Here is a 26,410-nt window from a genome sequence, read left to right on the forward strand (position 1 = left end):
CAGAAATACCAGAAGACTTCTACAAGATTTATAATGACATTTTATTCAGAAAAGTCTGTATGAAAATATTTACAAATATTTGGCATTTTTTTTAGTTGAAATAAGATGCTATTCCTGTGTCCAAATCTGGATTCTCTTTTCTTCCAGGGTTTTTTTTTCCCCTTTCCCTTCTTAAGTCTTCTCATAGTAAAGGCAGTTACGGAAAACTGACTTGCTATGTGAGCGCTACTAAAGCCTTTTGCCAAAGCGGTGTTCACAGGGGAGACAGCTTTGCATACAACCTTACATAGGACACTTGGCCGTTAAACAGTCAGGAGGAGCAACTCCCTGCCTTCCCCCACTCCTCAGAGACCAGCAGGATCACCTTGGCAGAGATGACATCCTGGCTTTCTCCTCCAGGCTCCTGCTTACAGCAGGGTCAGCCCTGAGGTCAGGCCAGGTTACCCAGGGCTTTACCCGGTCTGGCCTTGAAAACCTCCAGTGTGCTGTATTTTGCTCCTAAAATACAATGCCTCTTTGCGCTACAGCACTGAAGTACTGGCCTTTCGCTTGCAAAACTAGTGAGCACGGAAACTGTTACATGAATCTTCCAAAAATACATGGAAATTTACATCAGGTTATGTAGAAAATGTATTCTTGTAAATTCACAAGTTATTTTGGGGAAGATTGTGCTTTTTTATTATTGTTGCTCATCTTGTTTAATATAAAGCAAGCAATGCTTAATTCTAGAACATCTCAAGTTCTGGGCAAAGCCTCTTGTTTTGTCTATTAACGTTCTCTATGTGAGAAAAAAAATAACAAAATCCAGCCTGTTTTCAACAGGGGCTTGTAAGGGGCCCAACTCATAATCCTACTACAAAGGCTGGTGTTTGCCGCAAGCAAAGCTTTTGGCAGAACCCTGCCATCATCCATCCTTCAGCATCCTACCTTTCATACGTGAGCTGGGAACCAGCTGCCAGTTTTTTCATGATCCTACTTTTTAAGTACATGTGCTTTCATGATGCTGCTTACCACTACCTATATACGTCATTTACAACAAACATTCACTTGTAGTCATTGCTGCACTGTAAAACTAAACCATACAAAAATATATTTTACCAGAACCAGCTGTTATTCATCCATCACTTTGAAAGGGCCTTGAAATATTAAGTTTATTCTTTGGCTTGTAATATAGATATTATTTAAAAATATATAATCTAGCTGATTTCACAGCTATGAGAAAGCATTAACTGTCTTTTTTTTTTTTTTAAATTTAGATCCTAAACAGGTAATACAGAAGAAATATTTAAGGTTCCCAGAAAAGACTGATTTTAAATAACAGACTCAAGGCTACAGAATATGCTGCTAAGGGTTAGCTGCAATGGGGCTTGCAACAAATCCTCAAGGGAGTGCTCTGTATTACCTCAGAAGTTTTAAACAGTGAATACTTTTGTTATTGGTTAACAGGTGTATGAATTAAGTGTGCATTACAAATGCAAACCATGCATATCAAACCAACTTTGTAATTTTGCAACAGTCTCCACACATGACTCAACAGCCTGAAAGTGCTCAGCTGCACAAATCCTTTGTGAGCAGAGCTGGATGCAAATCTGTGTGTGCGGGGGTATCCGCACAGGCACGTGCTCGTTATTGGCAATGGAGACATTTGAAACAGTCCTCTTGTAATCAGATGCCTTCCCCTTAGCAAAGAGACACATCCTGCCAACTGAGTAGAAGCAGTCAAGGTGCAACTATGACTTGAGGGTGGCATTACGCTGCTCCAGTTGTTTCCGTATTTGTGACTAGAACAGAAAGACAATCCATTAGTGTTTGCCTATGTGGATGAGTAAAAAAAGACAAAAGACTCAAAGTTACTGAGTTTTAAGTAACTAATGTTTTCAGGCCTTTACATTGTCTTCTCATTGTTTGCTTCATGACCCAACACACGCAGTCTGTGATGCTCTATACTGTTTACAGTCTTTGTGAGCTAACATCCTTAAAGGTAAAAATTGTTTCTTATTCATAATCAGGATATGTTAAAAAGGCACCCCAAAAATGCTAAAGCAGGTTTGCAGGCCTGCATGCGTTACCTGAAAACTACGTATTTATTCCAGCCCAGTTGGCCTGGAAGGCAGAACAACTACTCCCGTCTTTGCAGATACTGGGAACTGTAGCACTTCTGTGCTAAAATATTGTTTTATTATAGCAGTATCAAGGCTACTGCTGCCTGAAGCATATTGCCATTTAATATTGGACATCATCTTACCAGTTTCCATCGCAATATTTTAATCCACTCATCTGCTTCTATTCCAGTTTTTGCACACAGGTAGTATGTCCTTAGTGGGAACACTAAGCTGTAAGTAAACAATTAAACTGTTTCTTAATTTGCTAGAACAATCAGCAGTTCGTCGTAAAACTTGAGCCCATCTGGCCAGTACCCATGTTTGTTAAGACAGAGAAGTGGAGTGAAGCTGTGTATAGTCACCAGAAGAGAGGTTAGCCAAGAACTGCTTACGGTCCTTTACAGATTGGGGATATGCTGTCCTAGGCCCGCACAGAGGAAGGACCCGCATTTGGGCACAGAAGTGGTTACTGTGTGACCTGCAGCAGTATTTGAACTCAGGAGCTGGGTGAGGACCTTACCTCAGTAACAGTTCCACAGGCCTAGGCAACGATTACATGAACTTAGGGAATTAGGAAGGGAAACACACACAATATAGGCCTACCCCCTTCCTATTCACCAAGAAAACCCCTTTTGATGGGGTGATCCCTGCAAAGCCATGCAGGACTCACGGAGGTTTGGATGACAAAACCAGAGTCACGAGTGAGAGGGAGATGAGCACTGCAGCTATCAAGGGAGCTTTCAGGAGCACCCAGCAGTTATATTTCAAACTAGCTATTCTGACCTTTCCAAAACGGTAGGAAAAAAAAATATAGCAACTTACCAGAAACAATTGACTCTTTCCTGGGAGTAGTCAAATTGCACAGCTGAGCATTCAGTTAAGTCTAGTGCCCGAATTGGTTCTGTGGCCTTGAAAATAAAATGGTGTTAAAATGGAAACATATGGAAACAGAAGCTAAAACTATTTAAGCTCCTCTTCAGTGCATATGGACCTTTATGAGCACACTACTTGTTTCCAGGCATAGGTGGTACAGCTACAACACTGTAAACCCAAACTAGCAAAATTAATAGCAGTGCTACTGTGAGAAGAGCTCAGCTAAACATAAAAAGCAGGTCAGTCAGTTTAGGTCTAGACAAACAACAGAGTATGGCACTACCACAGAATATTTAGAGCTAGAGGCAGACTGCTGAGGGTTTGGTTGATGTATTATAACATAACCAACGCAGTAACAACTCTGATATTATTTCCAGCTAAAATATTACTTTCATAGAGACAGGGAATGTTTATAGGTCTCATCAGGGGTTTGGCTTAACCAGCTGCTGGAGATGTAATTAATTCCTAAAGTGCTTTTAAAGGGATGAAGCTGGGAAAAGAGAAATGCAAAAGGAGAGCTGGAGCAGCAGCTGCTACAGCAGAAGGGATGGTTTTGACTGAATGAACATGTGTACCCAACTTTCTTGGGCCAGGCCAAGAAGTGCTTGGGTCCAGCGATGGAGACTGTGCACAACTGCCACCTGTCTCTCTTAAAAGTTTAATTCTTCCTAGGTGTGAGAATCCTTTCCTGATTTTTTTCTCTCAACCTCACCATGTTGAGCACCTTATAAGAGTCAGCTGAAGGGGAAGAACAGCTTCCTCTCTGCCCAAGCAGCCTCAGCACTCACAATCTCTGACCAGGTATGCGGCGTACATGTTGTTTCCCTATCTCCACTATACTAGTTAAATGCTATGTTAGAAGAAAACTGTTTGTGCTGAGATAGATGTGTGAGGGCACGCTGTCCCAGGGCCAGTGGTAAGCTGCTCACCAGTAGGTATCTGCAACCCTGCAGAAACAACAGGAGCACCAGGACACAGCTGGAGCTGCTGCCTGGGAGGAGGCCGTGTTTCTGACAAAGACACCCTCTTGCCTGGTAGGTGACAAATGCTGCTCAAACACTCAGTGCTCTGCACTCTGAAACATTATCCTGGAAACTTAAGTCAAGTTGGTTTGAACTGCAGTAAAAACTAATGGAAGGCCCATAAATAAATAACTGCTTATAAATGATAATGTTTGGAGAGAGAGGACAGTTGTATGTTCTTGCGTTAAAATCTGTTACGTGTCTGGAATGGGGCTGGGCAGAGGTGTGAGATACAGAGGTGAACAGTTTGGCTGCATTTACGGTGTTATTTATGGTGTTACGGCTGGAGAAGTTCTAGAGGTATGTCCTATTTTTATGCAGTTTAAGGTAGAAATAGAGTAGCAACTGTAAGGACAAACTATCGTTTCCAGATGTAACAGTTTAATCTATGGCAGAATGCTGTGAGGGAGGAACTCCCTAAATAAGGGCCACCACAAACTGCGCAGCCATTTATTACATAAAGAAGAGGAAGACATACTTCTAGCGTTTGCAGGTATGCCCTAATAACCACGCTGTCTCTTAATTTGTCTGTCTAAGCCACCAATGAAAGCTGCGTTGTGCTGGAAGCTTAAAACTCACTGGACAAAGCAATCAGTGCACTGCAAAGAACTAGTAGGTATGACTAAAGGAGCACAGTAGAAGTTTTCTATCCATAAACCTTATTAACCTGTTCCTGTTAAAGTCTTCATCAAAACTCTGCCCTTATTTGAACAGATCGGATCCCTCTGACAGTATGGAAGTTTTAGCTTGAAAGTGGTGATACATATGTGAGAAGCCAGAGGTGCATGGGAGCTGCAGCTGCCTCTGCAGAGATTTAAAGAGTAGAACTGGTGTTTGCTACTTACTGTCTGATCTTTGAAATACTTCAGTTCATTCCTATGCAGTGTAAACCACCTTGTCTTCCAGTTCTGAAAGATCAAGAAAGGATGGTAATTGTCTTGTGAGAACTTCAGTGTAACACTGCTTAGGGAAGAAAAACCTTTAAAGCTTGCTCTGGTTTGCAGTCTTGCTTTGTTGTCTCCAAAAGCACCAGTAATTATTCCTCTCTATAGAGGAATAGAGGTGGAGTTATTTCAGCTCCACATCATCTCTAGCTTCTGTGTGTGATTACAGGCTGGAAGCAAGGAACAGAGGTTTCCTTACCTTGACTATTTTGCCTTGTTTTATCAAATATCCTTCTTTTGTACCAAGCTGTGAAGTAAGAAGGAAGGGGATCAGGGTTAGAGACTGAGCTCTGCTTGTATTTCCCACATCCCCCTCTTGTCCTATACCCGTAAGATAGGACGGCAGCCTGCTCTCGGGCAAACTTCCCATCACCGCTTGCTCCATCCTTGCTCCTGTAGGTGCTGCTCCCCTTGCACAGCTGGATTCCCCACTGGGGTCCACAGGGAGCTGGGCTAGCTCTCACAGCTACCTGTGAGACCATGCTTCTCTCTGTGCGAGCTTCTGGCTCGTACCTTGTCAACCAACTGCAGTAAGCACTTGCAATTAAGGTTTAGTTTTACTTATAAGTTAGTTTGTTGTTTTTGTGTATGTTGTAACCAGAAGCACCTGGGGTCTGCTGGCCAGTGGAATTAGACACAGCAATTGCTCTTGAAATACCAGAACTTGGAAAGAATGAAATGTTTTTAATTTAGGCATTTTCTTCTTAACTTGGGGGGCGGGGGCAGGGCTAAGGGAGACAAATTGAAAGGTGGTGTGTTTTTTTTAATTTATTGTTATTTTTAAGTCACGTTCTAGAGAAAACTGTTAAATTCAATGTGCTTACTGAAAAATTGGCTTTTGAACTGCTTCACTGCCATCATCAGTGACCCTGGGACCCTGTGGCTTCTCAGATACCCACTGAAACTCTATGTATGGATCTAATTGTGAGACTGTTCTCCTCTAAAAACTAGATTCTTGCCGAGTGAATTGCTATTTGCTCTTGAATAATAATTGCCTTTTTATTGGTTGTATGTGAAAGGGTCATGTTTCTTTGGAGGTAAAATTGGAACCCAACTATGAATGGTTGAGAGAGACATCAAAACAGTTTTTTTTTCTTTTAATCACTTTGTGCTAATCCTTATTCATGTAACTCTTTCTCTTTTTCTCTTCCCCCCACCCCCCCCACCCCCCCCAAAAAAAAGTGAATATAGAATTAAAGTACCTTCTTCTTTGCTCTGGGCACTACTGTCCTAGACAACCCACCTGTCTTGCTCAGATAGGAAATACTAGGGATTTAAAGTCCCTAGTACAGTCCCTAATTACTGTCCAAGTGAGTCACAGACGTCAAAGCAACTGGCCCAAATGGATATGAAGATGTTTTCTTGCTTTTCGTACCAGTAAGGCATAGCTTCTAACATGACACAGCTTTTTACTGTGCTCATAATTATCAGGGCTGAAAGTATGGAGGCTCTTCTCTATCACGTTGCTTTCTCTATGTTGGGCATAAGTGTGTGGCAGAATTTAGCAAGTCATCTTTGTGCTTTAGGACAAGGTGATTCTAAAGTTTTGTTTAAAAAAAAAAAAAATCAATGTGAAAATGCCAAAACCCTTTTTATTATAGTAATGTACCTGTTGGGATATAGGCACTCTGATTTAACCTGTGTGAATCATTTTTCAGTTTGGGTCTTCCAAATGTGTCCCTGTCTGTTTGGCTTTTCCCCAACCCACCCCCTCCACCCTCCTTTCATAGGGTCACTTTTTAATTAACCTAGGAAGTTAGAGATGCTCTTTCCTCCCTCCCTGTTAGGAAGGGGGCTGTATATTGCTAACTACTAAAATGATAAGAAGCAGCGAGTATGTCTAGTACCACTAGCTGTTTCCTGTCAACTAATCCTCATATTCACTGAGTGAGAGAAAACGTAGCAAGTCTTGTAGCTGTTTCTCAGTTTCACTATTTACAGTATTCCTCCTCTCACCTCTGGAGAGAGAGAAACTTCCCACTGACTGTAAAAGACGTTTGCCAAAACAAGTGCTTACTGTGCAGCCTGACACAGGTATTATTGTATACAGCGAGGATCTTTCTGATCCTCGTCAGAAAGATGTGAGAAGTGTTACACTTGTTTTTTGGGAGTGTGTGGGGGTTTTTTCATTAATTTTTATTCCCAAAAATGTTACTTGGAAGCTTTAAGCTAACATTCAAACGAGAAGATAACACAGAAGAACTGTGTTCAGATGGCCAGACTCCTGTACGTGTAATGTACAGTTACATGTCCAGGTAATGTTTTTCCACTGATGGCACCGAAGGTCTCGGAGACAGAGTGTGAAGGGCCTTATTTGTCATGGGACTGTATCTAATAAGACTATTCTGCTATGATTGGCAAAGACTTCCTATGTTTAAGAACCGGTAAAAGGATCAATTACTGGTGTTATTCCATAGCGCACTTCAGCAATCATACTAAACTCGGGCTGGGAGAAACCCTCCTCATGCCAGAACACAACTTACTGAGGGAGCATTTGGAACAAGATCGTTTTCTGTCCTTCCTGTCTGCATTGCTGTGTGAACTCGGACGGACTCATAAATGGAAGGTTCTTCAACTTTCCGTGGATAGGGATGCTTCAGTACAATTAAGGTTCCTGGAAAGAAAAAAGAGAGCAGTGAGCAATAAGGTCAGGTGTATTGCAGGTTCTTAGCAAAAAGCTGCCTTTTATTATATTTGCAATAATGAACAACTGCCTTAGAATAGTAACTGCTGTAGCATCTAATCTCACTGTTTTTAAATAAGTGAGATAATGTCCTAGCATAAGAAATGCTGCTAAATTTGCATTTTGTGCTGATGTCGTCAGCTTTTAAAGAGGAGGGATGTTGGGGTTGCTAAGAATTGGACTTGAAACCTAGAGATGACTTGAGTCATTCGAAAGTAAAATATAGTTTAATAAGTTACGTTTTGTCATGGGAAGGGCTATAAAGGGAAGTGGAAAAATAATATATGAAGTAACCAACTGAAATCTGATCACAGGCACAGGGGTGTATGCAAATGTGAGATATTCAACTTAGAATAGGTCCAAAGTCAGAATCAACTTAACTTTCCCTAGTTCGGAGAGGGGAGAAAGCTTTACCATTTAAAAGGAAGTTGACAACCTCCATCATCAGTCTATGGAAACTGCTCCTAACCTGTTGCGTAGGCTCAGTACTATCATATGTACATCACAGAGATCCTTATATCAGAACTGGAAGGACCTTTTATAAGAGGTTTGTTTTTCTAGTAAGCTCTCCACCTTTTTTCCTCCACAAAAAGATGCTTTTACAGAGTCATTCAGTAAATATTTAAGAGAACTAGTAAAAGCTGATCCAGCTGCCCTCTAGCAGTCTTTCTGTGTGTTTCTGAGTCTTTCTGTATGTTTGCATTTCTAAGGAAGAATGAGAACTAGTATGTAACCACATTATCGGAAATTTTAGGCAAGTTAAAGTTACTTTGACTTTTTTTGTCTGGCTTGTGACTCAAAGTTCCTAAATATATTCCAAATATAGTTTAAAAACAGGTATATAAAGCAAATGGGTAGGAATAACATTTTGACCTTGTCACTTTGAATAAAGACAGAAACATGACAGCATATTGCTTTAAACTTGTTACTGAATAGTCAGCTGTCTGTTCAAGAAAAAAATCTCATGGACAATACTAGCCTTAATTTCATTTTCATTATCTGTAGTTCAGGAGGAAGCGTACACGTTACAGTGTAGAAAAATAGATGTGAATCCATGTAGCAATTCAGAGTGGAAATGAAGCTGTAGTCCGATGGGGCTTGCTGGGCTTGGAGCCCAACCCTGCAGCTGTCCCCATACAAAAGAACCGCTGCATGTACGGACCAGTTTGCAGTGTTGCAGCCCAGTGTGTTCAAGCACTGTTCCGACAGCACCTAGTGAGCTTCTTCCAGAGGTAAAAATAGCTCCAATGAGGGGAGAGGTGGCGGGAAGTAATGGTTTCCACTATCTTCTATTTACATATTGCAACTCTTGGCGTCTGTCTTATAAATTCCTGTCCATAAGCAAGCCAGAGATGAAGAGTATTCTCCTTAACTCTGCTTTGCCCTGTCTCAATCCTGAGCTCACAATTTTTCTACAGCAAACTGCTTAGGAATGTAACAGTGAATAAAAAATTGGTACAACAACTCTCTACTAATGCCTGAGTCTCAGGTCATTTGCTGCCCCTCGCTGAAAGGAAATGTGGTTGAAGGGGTAGGCAATGGGAGCCTGTTCCTGGCTCTTCTGCTGACCTGCTGTGTGACCCTGTGTGGGGCCAGTTGTTCAGCCTCGCTGATGCTGGCTTTAGAGTCGGCCCTCATGAGCCCCTACCCCCTTCCTGGCATAAATCGCATGCCACTCAGGAGAGCTCTGACATCTGTATTTGAAGGAGCATTGCCTGAGTGCTAATTCTCTCTTCCTATTTATTGCTGTCCGTAGGAAGAAAGGGCAGAAGGTTCCTTGATGTGATGTTCAAATGCCTTTTTCTGCTCCATAGCATGCCTAGCTTAAATTAAAGAGATTTCACAGAGCCAGCAGAATCTGATTAGGGAGCTTGAAGTTGACAAGTGACCCCATCATTCAGCAGTGTTGATCCTGTCCACGGAGATCACATAACATCAAATCCTTAATTACTAATGTCTGTAACAGAGGCAGTGAATATGTGCCTGAATATTTCTGTATGTCATCCAAAATCTTTACAAGGTTAGGCTTGTATGTCTTTTTTTTTTTTTTTTTTGGGGGGGGGGAATAGCTGTTTGCACAAAATATATGCTTAAGCTCTGCTCTAACCACTCTTAAAACTTAAAGAGAATGCTTTGAAAGATACAAGTGCAGTGTTACAAGTTCCACTGCATTTTTCTTCTAAAATATCTTACCAAGTAACCCTACTGTTTAATGCTTGTGATTCAGTTGAGTTAAAGACTACTTCTGTATATTCAGTGTGTGTTATGGCTATCTGTCTGCCAACTATTATTTAACTATTTACATATATAATCGGGCACTACTCTACATATCAGTTGCTTGCATACACTGTCTACATGATACCTTTTTTTGTCCCCTTTTCTTCACACTAACTTGCACTGACTTTTAAATCTTTAACTTCTACATTCAAGCTAAACCTAAAACTGTCATTATCATGCTAATATGCTTCTGCTTCTCCTGAATGCCACCACACTGGAATCCCAAGCCATTTGTAGGAATCGAGTTTAATTTTTTGACTATTAATTCATTGACCATTAAAAAAATCCAGTGCTGCCTTTTTTTTCCCCCCTCTTAAAAACAAGGTGAGTCACTGTGATGGGGTGTGGAATCAGCAAGCTGATCCTCCATAGCCAGGAAGAGGCAGAGAGGTAATACAGGACACATCCCCTACAGGGAAAGAGGAGTGAGCATATCACTGCAGACTACTTCCTCAGATGAAGAACAGTGCAGCTAAACAATTCCAAGTCCCTCCTCTACTTATCCTTATTGGGGGGGGATTTCAGCTTTATATTGGATAATTTATTCTCTAACCAATCAAACACCCTGCCTTGGTTTTGGCCTTTTTGGAAAGGTCCTGCTACTCTCGTAAATAAAAAGAGTTCATGTCCCTGGCTAGCAAGATCCCAGTAAGTTTATATGTAGTTTGTCTTTAGGGTACTTGGCAAAGTCTCTTAAGGGGGATATCCTAGATATCTGAGGTGAATGCAAACAAGAATGTCTGAAGAGGAACCCATCAGCCACAGATGCATCAGATAAAGATCTGAGTAAAAGGAGCTTGTGATGCATTACATGAAGTATGGCAAAAAACATATTTGCTCTCCTTACCTGTCTCGCTTCCAATTAAAGGCTGATTTGCAAAATGCATGACTAATTCCTTCAAGTTAGAAAATTCATTAAATCCAAATTTGAATGTAGTTCCTGTATGTTCCACATGAAAGTGTTTCACAGAATCTTTTCCCCTACAATGAAAAAGGAAAATCTGTCAAGGCATAAATGCCAAAGACATTTGAGTACCTACAAACCTCGAACAGCAATTTTCACTGCAGGCAATCTGGACTTGCAGACCCTTTTAGGGTCTGCTTCACACAGTAGACTGCAGTACAGCAGACAAAGGACTCTACAGATTTAAGGTCGAGAATCACTGTCCTAGCAGTAATACCAGTGTTACTGCCATCCTTCACAAATATTGGACACACTTGAAAAATCAGATTTGTTTAAAAAATAGTAAGTCATTGCTGTTTTTTGCAGATGAGAGACAGTGAAACCCTGGAAAAGCCAAGTAGGTTGAATTAACTCATGTTGCAAAGAGGCAACAAGAGTTATCAACATGACTTCCAGTCCTCTAAGCAGGATAATACTCCCTCGAGTACCAGGCTTTAGCTCTGATGGTGTATCTACACTGCTCAATGTGTGTCTTGTCAGGTATCCTCCTGATCTCACTGAAAACGTGGTCGTCTTTCAAAATTAGACTGCTTCTCTTTATGTACCCACGAATGGATTTAATAATGTGACTTTAGACATCTAAGCCTTTCATATTTTTTTTGAAAAGTCTTTTCAAAAGTTTGCTTTGTCTCTGTACTCATATGAGGGGTCTCTTTATAGTGGGCACTGTCTAACGTGAACTACAGTTCTCTTTCTGTTAGGGCAGTCGTATCATTTGTTTATGAAAGTTGATGATATTTAGAGAGGTGTGCAAGGCCTCACTTCTGGGATGGGCACTTATTTTTATTTCAGAAGTTAGTGAAGCACTTAGCTGCCTCACAAGGGAGGTGCTCTATTTCTGTTAATGTTATTGCTAGCACCCAACACAGTCCAGACAAAAATCAGGCTCAGGAAAAATATATGTAGCAAATACGCTGAAAACATTGTGAAGAAAGGGATCTATAATGTATTCCTAACAAGTGGTCAAACAAACATACATCTTTGAACTATACTTGAGACACAAATGATATTGTAGAATATGCCTCTGTCAGCTTCTCTTGCGCTTTGCGCTATCAAAACACTTTTGCCTTAAGTCAGCTCAGACTAGCGTGTGAAGCAAAGTGCAGATGGCCAATACACCAGATAGCTGCTGTGACTGCTGTACTGACAAAGTTTTCATCCGCTTTCACAAGACTAACAATGTTGCAATGAGAGCAACTTTACTCTATTGCCTAGTTCCTTTTTAAAATTGGCTAATTTAGCTGGGGGAGGGGATTTCAGTCTACGGGATCCCTCTCTAGCTTCTTACTACAGATATGTCAATAAAAATCCCAAGCACTGTTTCCTATTAAAACAAACCCTAACAATGACTGAAGTTTCTAGGGAGGCAGAGGCAGAAAATAAAGTAAAAACTATAGAAGGAATTTAGGAGAAAAGGACAGTGACAGTCAGAATTGCTAAAATGATCCTTTCTATAAAAATGTATCAGAACAAAATCAAACCACGTTCTCCAAAACAATTTCTGTATTAGTCAAAAAATGCAAAGGAAAACTTAGAATTAAATGGGCAAATGAGTAAACGAAACATTTTAAAGTGAAAATCAGTACTTCAGGGGAGTTGTACCACCACAAAACTAATTTAATGGAGTAGAAGATCAGGCTCTGGACTCTGGTTTGGGATACTCTGTGCATCTAGTAATGCAGTAAGTGATTCTTAACCCTACTTGGAGAGCTGAATAAAATACTGGAATTGGCCTGAAGTAGACTCTTCCAGGTATTTTAAGCCTAGACTTAAAGCGGTGAATTTATTTTGATCACTTGTTTAACACTTTAGCTTTTATTTCCTATTAAAAGAACAATTTAAATTTTATTTTATTGTAATAGGTTGTTCCCCGAATGCTCTTGAAAAACAGCTTCAGGATTTTTTTTGAAAAATTGCCTGGAGTAGAATACTATAAATAATGTTTAGTTATACTTTACAGGCAAAAATATGAACTATCAAGATATTCTTTCGTTTAAATTATTTTTTTAAGCAGTGCTATTATTTATATATCCTACTGTCCTGTTTCCCAACATTTACACCTAATTTGGCCATTATTACTCTGAATATTCATTCTGTAACTCCACCCGCAGACCCCAGTCAGGGCACACGCACCCCTGCATCCCCCTAGCTTGTCGTATAAATGACCGTCTCTAGTGGTAATATTTCAGGGGTGCGTGTATGGGAATACTTGCTCTAGGGCCTTCTATCAGAGGTCAGTGAAGCAAATTTTATTTGTCTTTCATACCTCTATGGAACCGGGTATGCACAAATTGCACTTTCCTGTTTGCAAACGACTACATTTCCAAATTGTAATGGCTCCTGGTACTGGCACATGGAAAATCACTAATCTCAAGGGCATGTGCTGTGTTCTTGTCTATTAGGGTTGTGAATAACTAATGGAATGCATCTATCAAAGTGACCTTAGCTTAAAAAGTTACTGTGATTCAGCCGAGCTGTGGTCACTAATCATCTGTAGGCTCAGTTTAGGATAGAAATGAGGTCAAATGCACTAGCTTAAACTTTAATAAAAGAAGCTTAATGTGTCTTACACGTTTGCCAAAGGCTAAGCATGTACTCAGGGCTGGTTATCTCCATTCAGCTGACATGCAGCGGCTACCTTGTGTGTCTAATACATGTCTTCTGTATTGTCCCTCTTAAAATTTTTGGCTTCTCTGCATCTTAGGAGGGTCCCTTAAATGTGATTCAGTGGTGAGCTACACAGGCTAAAGTACGCATGCTCTGTATAGGCTGCACTCTTAACTGATGTAAACTGCTGTAATTCTGGTGACTTCAAGGGCGTGGTAATCGTTACCCTGAGATATTGCTCAAATCAGCTGTGCACTACTGGCTAAAACAGTCTTAGCACAGAATGGAAGAGGCTCACTGTAAAATACTGCATCGTCTCCCAGAGACGATGGTTCCTATACAGTGGAACAGGTACTGTGAACTGCATAGGAACGGATTGTCCAGAAACTGGTGGTGGAGTTATCACTTGTTAACTGTATATTTAGTACTGTAATCTCCTCATCCCAAAACCTTTCTACTCCCATCAGTCTGTTTCGTGAACTCCTGCAACTGTCATATAGATTTTTTTTAACCGCACAATGCACGAATGAACCTCTAAAATCAGTCCATCCAATGATGTTTTTTCCAGGAAGATGAATTCATAATTTGGAAAAAAGAGCAATTTCCAATTCCAAGCCTCTTTTTACTAAAATGTCATTCAGCAGGAGTCTACTGTTAGAAATACACACGAAAACAATTCTTGTTCACACCCTAGAAAGAACTTTGTAGGTCATCTCAATCCATGAGAGCTGCAAACAAATATGGGAATAAGCAAAGACTTTAAAACCGTCAGATGGGTAATGTTAGATAAATTCAGTCACTTTTGTCCATAGCCTACCTTACAGAAAGGGAGTATAAGCCTTCCCTTTCATTACTCTTCCTCAAGAGATAGCTTCCATCCTGCCCATTGGAGAGAAGCAGCGCTTCTGCTGCATGCCGGGTAAGGTTATCATGATACCACCTAGGAAGATACAAGGGTTAAATCGTCACTCACCCTGAGCGTCAGCATTCGTTCTTAGCTTGCAGCTTCTGCTGAGTTATGAAGCTGAGCTAAGGAAAAAAAGGAAGGCCTGCAACTAACGCTGTTACAATGGGCAGTTATCATTCTTGTCACATGCGCACACAGGTTGCCCAGAACTGTTCCCCTTTAGGCAGCCTCCTTTTGACAAGACCAGAAAGTGGTTGGGGGGTGCGGGGGGTTGGTTTTTTTGTTTGTTTGTAGGTTTTGGAGTAGGTGTTCCTTCAAAATTTGGCAACAGCTGACAGTTTGCTGAATATTTAAAAAAAAAAAAAACTTGCTAATTTAGCCTGCATGAACAATGAGACGTTATCTAAATGTATGTTGATTTAGGTGAAAGCATTTTTTTTTTTGGGGGGGGGGGGGTGTTCAGGCTTCTCTGTCTATTTGCTAAATCTGTACTTCCTGACATATCTACGCGCTTCAGTACACTTCCTCTTTTGGGGCAAATAGGCAACACTGTTAAGAAACCTCCTCTCAAATCCTACATTCCCTGCAACCCGGTTCATCTGCACTGTTAAGATCTGTAATAAAACTGAGTTGCCTAAATTTAAAATCTTCATTTGAAACATAACCATTCTGGAGGAAAGAACAGGGGAAGGGAACAAAGTTATCTGAAAAAACTTAAAAGAAAATTTTAATTCTGCTATCATTGCTGCTCAGCCATACATGTTCTGAGCAACACAGCAAAGCATCTGAACGCTTGCTTCATTTAATGATATGAAAAATTAGACAGGGAAGTTCACTGGAAGAATCCAACTGTGAAACCTTGGTTTTGGCCTAATTTCTGTCCGGAGTGATTTAGCATAGAAAAACTTGATTTTTTAAAAGAAACTCTCAGTTAAAATGTTTGAGGCTGAACATATTAAAAAAAAAAAAGAGGAACAGATATAAAAGGCTGGGGGTGTCATCCTGTAACAGAGGGCAGGTATTATTAATAGCTATGTTTGCAACTTCAGATACCAAGGTAGGAGGAAATGCAGTATTTCTGAGCGGAATTAGCTTTTTGTTAATAAACAACTATTGCATCTTGGTCACACCTTAACATGCAGGGACAGTATGGCAAGAGCAGAACTACCTCTGGTGCTGAATTGGGCACGGCTCTGCCAGGAGTGAGGCTCTTCCCGTGTGTGTGTGTGTTGGGAGAATCTCCTTCCCCACCCTTTAATCTGTGTGTGCATGTAACTTTGGGGTCCAATTCTATTACTATTTCAGCTAGAGAAATATAGGTTGGTGGAGAGCTGGATCACAGCACTTCCTGGTGTTTGTATTATGGCAGTCTTCAAACTGAAATGATGTGAATGATGTGTAACTGCGTACTCTTCCTCCTTATCTGTTCACTGCAAGCTGCTACTGAACTTGGCATCCTCCCCCCCACCCCGCCTTGCCCCCCAAAGCTTTAACTCTGGATTTAGACGGCTGCCTATTCGAAAGGCCAGCTGGTTGATAAATTGCTTTACGAAAGACTGCAGACCGTTAACCCTACGGAAGACAAGATCCCCGTGAAACTTAACACCAGCAGGATGTTGCTTGCTTTGGCTCTAGAACGTGCTCTATGGGCTGCCTGCGCTGTAAGGAATACAATCATGAACGTTCAAAGATCAAGGGGTCATCCTCTGAAACACCTGTTAGCCAAAATCGGCTTTGGGATTAACTGCCCAAGTAAGTCAGAGTCAAAGGTCAGGTCCCTCCTGATGCTACGAGGCTGGTATCAGCACGCACGCTTGGCTGGATCTAGACCTGGGAATCTCACCTGTTTGAGGGGAATCTCATAACGCCTTTTCTCTCACTTTTGTGCAGAAAAAACATGCATTGAGAAAAATCTATAAATGGCCAATTTCATAAAGAAGGCGTATTCAATTTGAGGTTAAGGGCACAGTTACCTTATTTCCAAAAAGCCTTTTATTAAGATATTTTAAAATAGAAGTCACTCTGTTTAAAAAAAATTCCATTTAAGTATGGTCTCTCTTCAAGCACAAAGATCCTGACCAATGAAATTTTTGCACTATGCAGTGCCAAAAAAACCAAAAAAACAAAAAAAACCCACCTTAGTTTGGGAAATAACATTGACACAAAGTGCATATCTCAATCTTTGGTGAAAGGGTTCCACCATTCTTCTCTCATGAATAGGCTGTCTCAGACAAAAATCTCTCAAACATTAGGGTCGTCTTGCTCACTTCAAAAAGTAGAAATGGATGCGATGCCATAACATGGCTCTCCATGCCAAAGCAACTGTTATTTTTGCTGCCTTTCTCCAGTCAGTGAAATATCAGAGTAACCTGACAGTTGTTACTGTTTGAACCATGCAAATGGTCACTCAAATCTTGTTCCAGTAACATGAACACAAGTTCATTTTAAAATCCTGTGGCAAATTCAGTATTTGCACACAGACCACCAGGAAGGTAAGTACGCAAATAGTCTGTTCTCCCAATAAAGCCTGTCTTATCACCCAAATGCAAGCAAACAAGGCTAGGAAGAAACTTAAAGGAAAGCCTCGATCCAATTTTCCTCAAATAAGCAGAGTAGCTGTTTAAAAAGTCCAAATTCTCCTTGGTGCAAATCAACTATGAAATGTATTTGACCGTAACGATTCTGAATACACTTGGCACTGCTGCCTGTACTAACCTCCTATTTGTAAATGAGCAATCCTGACCATAGACCAGTCCACTGCAGAAGGCTCTGAACTGCCCTGTTTCTTAATTTACAACCGGTAGAAATGCTAAATATATGCTAGGAATATCTTTAAGATGTATGTAACCTTTCAAACCTCTACGTCTTAAATTGCTGCTTTAACTGGTCTAATTTAAACTGATTATACTGCAGTCTGATGTTGTTATAAACAACAGTGGTCCAATAAGTGAACCAAGGTCAAAACTTCATGTCACTGTTTCTCATAGTCAAGTCCTCTGCCTTTGCACAGCCAGTCTAATAACTGATCTGGAGCCACCAAGAGCTGCTAAGTACCACTGCTGATTGAATAAAAATGCCAGCACCATTTCATGAATTCACTGAAGTTTCCTAACAGCCATGTTACTACTACATACATTTCAATTGACTTTAAACATTTGGAGGAGGAGGGGAATGCTTTGAATTTGGTGGGCAAAAAAGGCAGGATTTAAAGAAAAGTCATACTGGTCTGATAAATTCTGTTCTACATCATCTGCTATCAACAGAAGTCTTAAGACAGCACACTGGAGCTCAGCTTTCGTATGTGGTGGTATTATATCAAGGTGGGGCAGACAGTTCATTCAACAGGACTTTGTAAGGGGCAGCCACCTTTAGCTTAAGTTCTGTTCTTTTCTCTGTGATACCTACGTGCCTGGGAGAGGAAACAGTTGATGGAAAACATAATATATCTCTATCTCCCTGCTTAATTAAAAAAGGAAACTAATAAAATGTAATTGAAGGCTTTACAAATACCTGTCTTTGAAGCCTTTACTAAGACCATCAGCAAGCCATTCTAGTTATTTACTTTCCTGGGGGAAAACTGAACTCTGTCTTACAGCCCTTCCAGTCTGAACCACATTGTATATCTTGAGTATCGGCCTATTTCTAAAAGCCCTTCCAAAAATCATCTCTAATTTGACTCAACCTATAGCGCTTGTACTCATTACAAAAATCCCAGAGAGAGCCTCTGCACTCTGACACTTGCATCAGAGTGCAGAACTTGCCTGCAGCTCCTGAGAGAGCTCTCTGTGAAGAAGCGGACAAAGGGGAGAAGATGGAGCAAAGTTTCTTCCCTGCCTCAGAGCCTAGTTGAATCAATAATTTTGGCAAGTGCCCTTGGCCTTGGAAGTCTTCCTGTCTCAGACACGTACGTACTTCTGGGAGGTTTTTCTTGTCTAATAAACTTTCCTTCTCCTACCAAAAACCCTGCTCACTCTAGTTTGTGTATTCAGGCTTCTCTCTTGTCAGTTTGACTGGCCACGTCGGTAACAATGTCACTTCATAAAAGCTGCCAGAATTGTTTATCTGTTCTTGTTACCCTAACTTTGTATTAAATTATGTCAGGTCTCTTTATCCCACGTTCATAACTGTTTGTGCTGTCAGTGCGTGTTGTTGGAGGACTGTGCTATTCTTCCTGCTCTAAAGTTTTCAGAAATTAGACTACTCTTCAGATTAGATTGCATCAGCGACAGTGTAGGAAGGCTTTAACTGAGGTCACTGTTAAATAGAGCGGGGAGGGGGGCAGACAATTCCCTAGAGAGGCAAAAGTCATAGCACTTGGCTTTGTTCTGAGAAGCCCCCTGCCCAGTCACCAGTGTGATTTCCCCCAACGGGGTGAGCTGGTAGCTGCTGCAGCACAACCTTGTCTACACCAGCAGTCGGTACCCCCACAGCCATGCCAACAGGCACCATTCCAAAATAGGGCATGCTGATGTTGTAACGTCTTATTTTATGAAGATCTCTGTGTAATTAGTACAGTGATTACATCCTTCTACCCTGCAGTGGTGATCAGGAGTCTGCTACAGCAATATTTGGGGTGGGAAATTCCCTTTTCCAGTTAAAAAGAACAGCCTCAAAACGTTCATTTGTTCTCTTTAACAACTCAATGTTTTTAAGGAAAAACGTTAATGAAATTTTATTTTAGGTGTAGGGAGGGAGAATCTATATCCCCCTGCAGATCCAGGAGCCCTTACACGTGGGATTTGTCATTTCTGATGACATTGACAAACTATATGGACGCTTTTCAAAACGCTTCTCTTCTGCCTGTGTAAACAGGGGCTGGCAGTAAAACTGCAGCTGATATCAGGTGGACTAACTTTTAAACTCTACTGGAATACAGAAGGAATAAAAACACTTAGCTGGGACCAACCTAAGGAGTGATATTACATGACTTCTGGATAACCATCTTCTCAGCCCTTTCCATAGGCAATCTGCTTAATGCCCAACAGAAACACTTAGTTGCCTTTCTCATAAGGATAAAAGCTAGCCATGACGGGTAGAGAGCCCAGCGAGAAGTTTTAACTGCCACTTGTTTTTACTGTTTGGAGTGATACTTAACTTTGAGCTATGCCTAGCTAACAGATAACTGTTAGATAAAAGTAGCCAAGGTTGGACTTATTTTTTGTGTCCTTATCAGAATGTCTTCCCAGGTTATTACACAGATGTCTTGACTTACTTTTGTAAAAAGTCAAGCAGTTTAAAGTTCCTCATTAGAAACAGGAAGGAGATTCTTGATACTCAGAGCTGAGTTATCTCCCTACTCCCTCCTCAGAAACAGCAAGTCAGTGCAATACTACTTGTATTCCTGGGCAGGTGACTGTCCCTGCTGATGGCACCTCGGCTGCCTGAGCTACAGGAGCCACGCAGAAGTGCAGCAGTCAAATTCATCTGTCTCACCCATTTCTGAAATGGAATAAAGATCCACATAAGGGAAAAACGGCCTAGATGTGCTCTGAGTAGGATTTCATTCCTAAATTATTTCAGAGCAGATATTTACCCTGTCTTTTGCGGTGGTACATGTTGGTAGGTTTTGCCCCTTCCCCCTGCTTTACTTATTTATTTATTTTGCATAAAAATATCCTGCACCACAACCAGTTGAATTTTCTTATACCTTGAAACTATATAATAACCTCAAGATTCATTCCCATTCTTATTTTAAAGGAGTTACTGCACTGCTTGATGAAGCAACTGGGAAAGCATTCATTTATCTCTTCGGGCCAGGTGCAGTGCTTCTTGTGTGCCTTTATTCCCAAAATGACTCTGCAGAATGGCTTCATCGGTTTCTATCTCTGTATACTGGACTTCAGCAACTTCCAGATCAGAGGTGTGCGTTTAATTCTTTTTCTCATTGACAAACTCTAGAAACATCACCTATCATCTGAAAGTTAGAAGGGTTCTCTGTACTTCATATCAGTAAAATTGCAGATTTTTGCAATGTGTTTAATGGCTTCCAAGTTGACAGCTCTAGAAAAATCAACAAAAAGGGTGAAAGACTGAGATGAATGCTAAGAAAGAAGGTATAGGTGGCATACAACCAAAACCGGTATTTGTTAGACATCTTTCTAATGTATAACATTGAAACACTGAATCATACACTCATGCAAAGTACACTGTTGGAACATAAGGGTGCCATTTCACAGAAAAATTACTCTAAAAATGGAAATGTAAGTAACATCAATGTATCCAACCTTAAAGTTCTCTCCCTCTGCTATCGGTAGGCTTTCACTAGTTCAGCTTCTTCTTCTCACTTCCATTTTCTCTTCCCCTTCTCTCAACTGACTCTGTTCCGGTTTTCACCCATTTCTCTTTCTTTAAATCTGCTACCCACCTCCTAACTGTCACAATTTTGTCCTTGAAAAATTGATTTTTCTCTATTAGAAGCAAAGCTGAAGACTATTTCTTCTGACAATTTACCCTGTCCTAGCCACTGCAGTTCCTAAGCACATAAATACATTTTTATCATCACATAATTTAGGCCTCGTGGTCTAATTTCTTTTCTCTTACTAAAACTAAGTGTGAAGAGTATTGTTCGGTCTTACTGTATTGTCATCGTATTGTCAAACCTGGAGCTAAGAAAGGTAAAATCTGTGCTAGTAGAGACAACAAAGAACACTGGCACTGCAGAGGGAAGAAAATGTCAAAAGCATGTTTCCTCTTCCCCAATTCTTTCCACCTCTGAAAGACAGAAAACGACGCAGTACCACCAAAGCTATGCTACGCTGGAGTTGACTTTGCGTTACCAGGCCAGCCTGTAATTACTCGGATGACAAGCTATTCCACGTTCTCTTCTCTTGCGCAAATACGTGAGTTACCGAATGGAATTCCCCAAACTCAAGCTACACGTGATCAGCTACAGGAGCTCATGCCGCAGTGCAAACGCTGATGTTTTAGCAAAGGCAGCAATAAACCCCACGGGGAAAAAGGGCTGATTACAGGAATAGCTGAATAGGCCTATTAAGAAGACTCAGTAAGTTTGTTTTCTCTTCCTTTAAACAAAGATGTCTCTTTTTGTCTCTTTTGACAAATTTCAAAGTTCCCTATTTAAATATTTCTTGTAATTTTAGGGAAGAAGTTAGTAATTCTCTCATCTCTTTAATTATATGCGATATTCTGATTTGGGTCTTTCTCTTCATTAGACGCTGGTTCTACTTATAAACACCTTTACATCAATGAAGTTGATAGTATTCTGAATGTTCACTTCAAACTCTTGATTATCTGACCACCAAAACTCTCAAATAATTTAGAGGGCTCCAAATATGTACAAGCCACTATTTTCCCTCAGCAAGGATGACTGAAAGAAACGGTGTAAACCAGGAAGGCGGTAAAGAGGGGAAAGTGATGGGTTTGGTTTTCTTTTGGTGTGATGTAAGAGGCCAAGAAGTATATCCTTATAAATACTGAGGCTTTGGAGGAAAACAATCTGATAAACAGTTGCAGACGCTTCCAAATCACTCAGTGACTGTGATTGTCCTTGATCATTATTTGAATGGTTAAATCCTTATTTCCTGTCACTTTTAGTGACAGATGGGATACCTGTAGAGCAGGAATAAGACAAAAGATGGGTTTTTGCACACATTGATTTTTAGTGTTTTGACACAACAGTAAAAGAGCATTCTTGATGTTTTCACTCTTGAAAACTACCTTTTTTTTTCCTTCGTGGTTCTTAACAACTTCAGTGTTCCCTATGCAATTACTAGAGCATTTAACTGGAATAAACCAGTGAATACCAGGCCCTCCAACCCAGCAAGCAGTTGGATAGGTTTTATACTGCAAACTCTTCTACGTTGCTGTCAGCTTTCAGTTCTGGTGACCAGCTGACCTGGCAAAATATGAGGATATTGCGGTAGTCAATCTCCTTTCTCTCAGAAGTAAAGAAAAAAGTGCTTCCCATTTAACACTTCTTCAAACCTTCTCCCAAGTTCTTTGATTTTTTTTATTTTTTTGGTGGGGGGGGGTGGGCACAGTAAAGCAGAAGGTCTAAAAATAACCTGCTTCAATTCCCTCCAAAAGGCATGTTAATTTCAAAGTTGCTCATCATTTGAATGAATTTTGTCTCTGTTGGTCTTTATTACTGCAATGATGTACGTAAGGTTTTAAAAATATATATATATATATTTTTTTTTTTTACCACTGTAAGACACAGGTCCTACTCAGATTCAGGTCTCAGTTGTGGTAGATTCTATAGTGGCATAAAAGGGAACTCATCACTGTCGCAGAACCAGAGACAGTTTAGGGGGGAAAAAAAGTCTTGTGGTGGCTGAGAATTTAAAGTTATGGTCTGTATCATCTGTTGAGAGTGACAGGCTTGCTTTTCACTGTTGATATACATACATACATAGAGATTCACTACATGCCTAGTGAATATGCTACATGGAGAAAGACAGACCTTGGCTCTGAACATACAGAGCCAAGGAGTCTCCTCTTTCCTCTTCAGGAAATTCAAGAAAAGTAGACCTAATACTAGCTGAAAGAAGGGCTTCACTTAAGGACTTGAAAGGAGTCTTTGCTCGGCATGCTTATTCACACTTACTTCATTTAACTCAACAGGTTGCCCTGAAATAGATGCTTGGTGTTTTGTTGTGTGAAAAGTTTCAACTTTCCATTGAAGGAGAAGCATTTTAAAGCTGTAGCTTCTTTTATATCTTTGTAGCCTTCTCATTCAGAGTTTGGTCCTTCTCACTTGTACTAGGTCAGGCTGCAGTGCTACAAGAGGAGGATGGATTCCTCACCAACCTGTGAAGCCCTCTATGAGCACCGATCCACGGCAGAGAGCAACTCAGGCCATACAGCCTACATGACTTGCAATCTCACAATTTGCAAGTCTTGCAATTTGCACTTATGCTTCCCTCACCAGCTCCAACACAGCCTGTTTCCGTGCAGCAAAGATACTTCTTTAGTATGAGAGTAAGTAACCTTACAGAAGTAAAACGAAAAATACATAATGGCTGTTCTGGGTTCCATTACCAAGTGACTTATTTCAGTTCCTATTTGTTAGACACTTCCATAGCGGGCACTTCATTAACATTTGGGTGCTCCCAAAGATGGGAAGATACCAGCTCATAGGAAATAACTGCAAGCCTCTCTCGGTTCTGCTCCAATCTTTTAACTACTTTAATTAATTGCTAAAAATGATGATCATTGAGCTCTCACCCATCATCCTCTATTGCATCTGTTTTCACCCTCTCGCTTCCTTCTGAATTTGGAGATGACACCAGAGCCTTTTTGCTTTTTGAATCTTCTTGGCCTTTTTTCTGCTGCATCTGCTCCTTTATTCTGCTGCCCTGCATCCTTTCCTTCCGGGCCCTATTTGTGCTGCTCTTCCTGCCACCATCTCTTCTTATCAGTGGCAACGCTCCCTGCGAAAAAAACAAGCCTTCCCGCCGCAGAAATTCACAGAACTAGTGAGCGGCCAAAAGCGGCGAGTCATGCAAAACTGCCAACGGCGAAGGAGGAAGGAGGTCTGCTGCAACTTCTGCTCTTCCTTTTGTTTCTGGGCTTTGGTTTTCAAATTAGGATGACATCTTCAGAAGGGGCAGAAGCTCCGCGCTGTCCACTTAATCTCAAAGTCTGCGGCGGCGCTGGGGAAGCCGTGACGCCTCTGAGTGCGGAGCGAGGCGCTGGCCATGCCGAGCCGTGTCCCGCTAGCCGTCCCGGAGGAAAGCGTCCGCGTGGGGGCCGGCCAGGGCTGAGGCGACACTGAGCGGGGGGAAAACCCTTTTTGCGGGCCAGCAGCTCTGGTGGGGCGAGGGCGACGGCCCACGCGCGGGCGACGTGGTGCAAACCCTGGCGCGGGGCCTCTGCGGACAACAAGGCAGCGAGCTGCCCTAGGGAAGACCTAACTGCCTTCCTCCGCTGCGTTTAAAACACCTGCTAGTGCTCCAGCTTTTCTAGTCGTTATTTATTTTCTCAACCAATAGCTATTTGTTTCTCAGTTATCTCCTCCTCGCGTGTCACCTGCTGCACACCACCATCCTCTGTGCGCAGGAGCCCATAAACCCCTCAAACCCACGGCAGGACTGCACCCAGCTTCAAGGCGGCCCTGGGAGGAGCTGTGCCTTTCTGCGGGATGCTCAGAATAAATCGCGGTTTATTTCAGTCCTTTCTTTAATGAGAGTTGGGAGCAAGAGTTAGCTGCTTTCCCCCCTTGCTAGCTCCTATCGTGCTGCCCCGGGGGGCGCCATTTTGTGGGGGGGGGAGGTCCGCGCCCCTCAAGTGCTGCCCCGGGGGCGCCATTTTGTGAGGGGGGGTCCGCGCCCCTCAAGTGCTGCCCCGGGGGGCGAGGGGCGCCCCGGCAGGGGAGAGCTGCCCTGGCCGCCACTTACCCGAGCTCCTGGAGCTCCTCGGCGAGCTGCTGCTGCCCGGCGGGACGCGGCTCCTGGCCCTGGCTCATCTTCCCGCCGCCGCCGCCTCTGCGGGGCGGTGAGGAAGTGCGCGGCCAGGCGGGAGGAGGCGCCTCCCCGGCCGCGGTGCCGGCTCGCCGCGGCCGGGCGCCCCGTGGGAGGCAGGTCCTGGCCGCCGTCCGCCCCGAGGGTGAGGGAGCCGGCCCGTCCCCGGGGCTGGGGCAGGTGCGGCGGCCCCGGGGCTTCGCGCTTCTCCTCAGACCTTTGCGGCTGCGCAGCCCTGAGCCGGGCTGCAGCGCCCTACGCGGCCCAGAGGTGAGACCTGGGAGTTTTCTTGGTCCGTATTTGAAGTGGTTTTAGGATGTAGTGAGCGCAGCTCCTCTGTATGCGCCTACGCGCTCTGTAAGAGCTGCGTGCAAGCAAATGCCCTTTGACGCTTGCTTTGGGTTCCCGTTACTGGAAATAAGTTTTCCCCAGGATATTTTATGTTTAGAAGCAGGCCAGGACAGATGCTTGCTATTCTCGTAAGCAGTAACGTGAATAGCGCTGGCAGTTCCTGTGCAGCAGTCAAAAAAGCAGTGGGATGAAGGTGCCGTTCCCCTAAGAAGGCTGGAAGAGGCAGCTCTCTGTTTTTGGTGGGTCTCTGCTGGCATAGGAAGGATGTAAGCATGTGTCAACGCTACACAGTCATTGCTAATTTCATGAAAATGAGGAAGTGCTTTTTTTATTTATGCAGATACACGTTTAGAATGCTAACGTAAACAGAAATAGAAAATTATAAAATATACCTGAAGCTGTGACATATACATCTACGAGTATGTCTCTGATTACTTTAAACTGTACATCATAAAAATACGTACCCTTGAAGTATTTCACATGTATTTCACTTCATTTCAGTATTTCACTTCATTTTTCTCTTTTAATGAATTTCCCTCTAACTCTTACACATCTACCTAAAAGTACCCAGTGAAGAGTTTATTATTAGGCTTTAAATAAGGTTAAATTGCCATTTATGTAAGTGTAGCGTGATAATTACTGTATCCATCCAAACTTGAGAGTAGGATTTGGACTTTTTTTGTAACTTGCAAGATTTGAATGCAGCCTTCTAGAATGTAAATACTGCCATTGCAGGGTATGCAACTTCAGCATCCTGGTGATGGTTGGCCTCAGAAATGCATCTGCTGTCTGAATGAGGAGTACACAGAGATGTACATAGCCTGCATTATCAATTATTATGGCCCAGTCACCCGGATCCAGCTAACTCCGTTCTGCAAAATCAAGACAGGTAATTCAACTCCTGAACATTTCTACAGGTGGTAGCAACAGTTGTCAAACTATTCAGATCAGACTCAACCTGAGTTTCATTCACATGATACCTTTGCTTTCTGCTGTTGAAGTACTGTTCCAGTGGCAATTTACAAACTCAGTTTTTCCTAATGCAGATGGGAGCTGACAGAAAAAATAGCATAGATAATAGCTAAAATACATATCTTCTGCTTGCTCTTTTTAAATGTATTCTTAGGTTACTACACTGATGGAACAGCTCTTTTTTTTCCTGAAGCTGCCATCTCTGTTTCTTTCTTAAATATATTTGCACTCTCAGCTTCCTGACAGCTGTCCTTAACTCTTTTACTCTCACAATTGCAAGCTTGATG

General features: G+C 41.9%; 1 protein-coding gene across 4 annotated transcripts; it reads right to left on the reverse strand.

Annotated features, from left to right (window-relative positions):
• Positions 1 to 17: 17 nt before the first annotated feature.
• On the reverse strand, positions 18 to 25,366 carry DAPP1 (dual adaptor of phosphotyrosine and 3-phosphoinositides 1). Of its 4 annotated transcripts, XM_068942032.1 has the most exons (10): positions 24,738 to 25,363; positions 23,566 to 24,111; positions 14,290 to 14,412; positions 10,749 to 10,882; positions 7,425 to 7,555; positions 5,141 to 5,188; positions 4,843 to 4,905; positions 2,925 to 3,010; positions 2,246 to 2,333; positions 18 to 1,781 (listed from the first exon to the last, which is right to left on the reverse strand). In XM_068942032.1, exons 2-10 carry the CDS (start codon positions 23,700 to 23,702, stop codon positions 1,731 to 1,733), a joined length of 861 nt encoding a protein of 286 aa, XP_068798133.1. In that variant the 5' UTR covers positions 23,703 to 24,111; positions 24,738 to 25,363; the 3' UTR covers positions 18 to 1,730. The 4 variants fall into 4 exon arrangements, with proteins under 4 accessions (XP_068798133.1, XP_068798134.1, XP_068798136.1 ...); XM_068942033.1 differs by lacking the exon at positions 5,141 to 5,188 and having other exon boundaries at positions 24,738 to 25,366; XM_068942035.1 differs by lacking the exon at positions 23,566 to 24,111 and having other exon boundaries at positions 24,738 to 25,358.
• Between the last annotated feature and the right edge of the window lie 1,044 nt (positions 25,367 to 26,410).

The sequence above is a fragment of the Struthio camelus genome, chromosome 4 (assembly GCF_040807025.1).
Source record: "Struthio camelus isolate bStrCam1 chromosome 4, bStrCam1.hap1, whole genome shotgun sequence".
In the NCBI taxonomy this organism is placed as follows: Eukaryota; Metazoa; Chordata; class Aves; order Struthioniformes; family Struthionidae; genus Struthio; species Struthio camelus.

Excerpts from the sequence above, each read along its gene's own strand:
- DAPP1 (XM_068942032.1), bottom strand. The coding sequence starts at position 23,702 with ATGCAGGGCAGCAGAATAAAGGAGCAGATGCAGCAGAAAAAAGGCCAA. Across the intron at positions 5,189-7,424 it reads TTGTTCCAAATGCTCCCTCA|CTTGGTACAAAAGAAGGATA; the intron begins GTAAGTTGTGTT and ends CTTACTTCACAG. Across the intron at positions 2,334-2,924 it reads GAAAGAGTCAATTGTTTCTG|CTTAGTGTTCCCACTAAGGA; the intron begins GTAAGTTGCTAT and ends GTTTACTTACAG.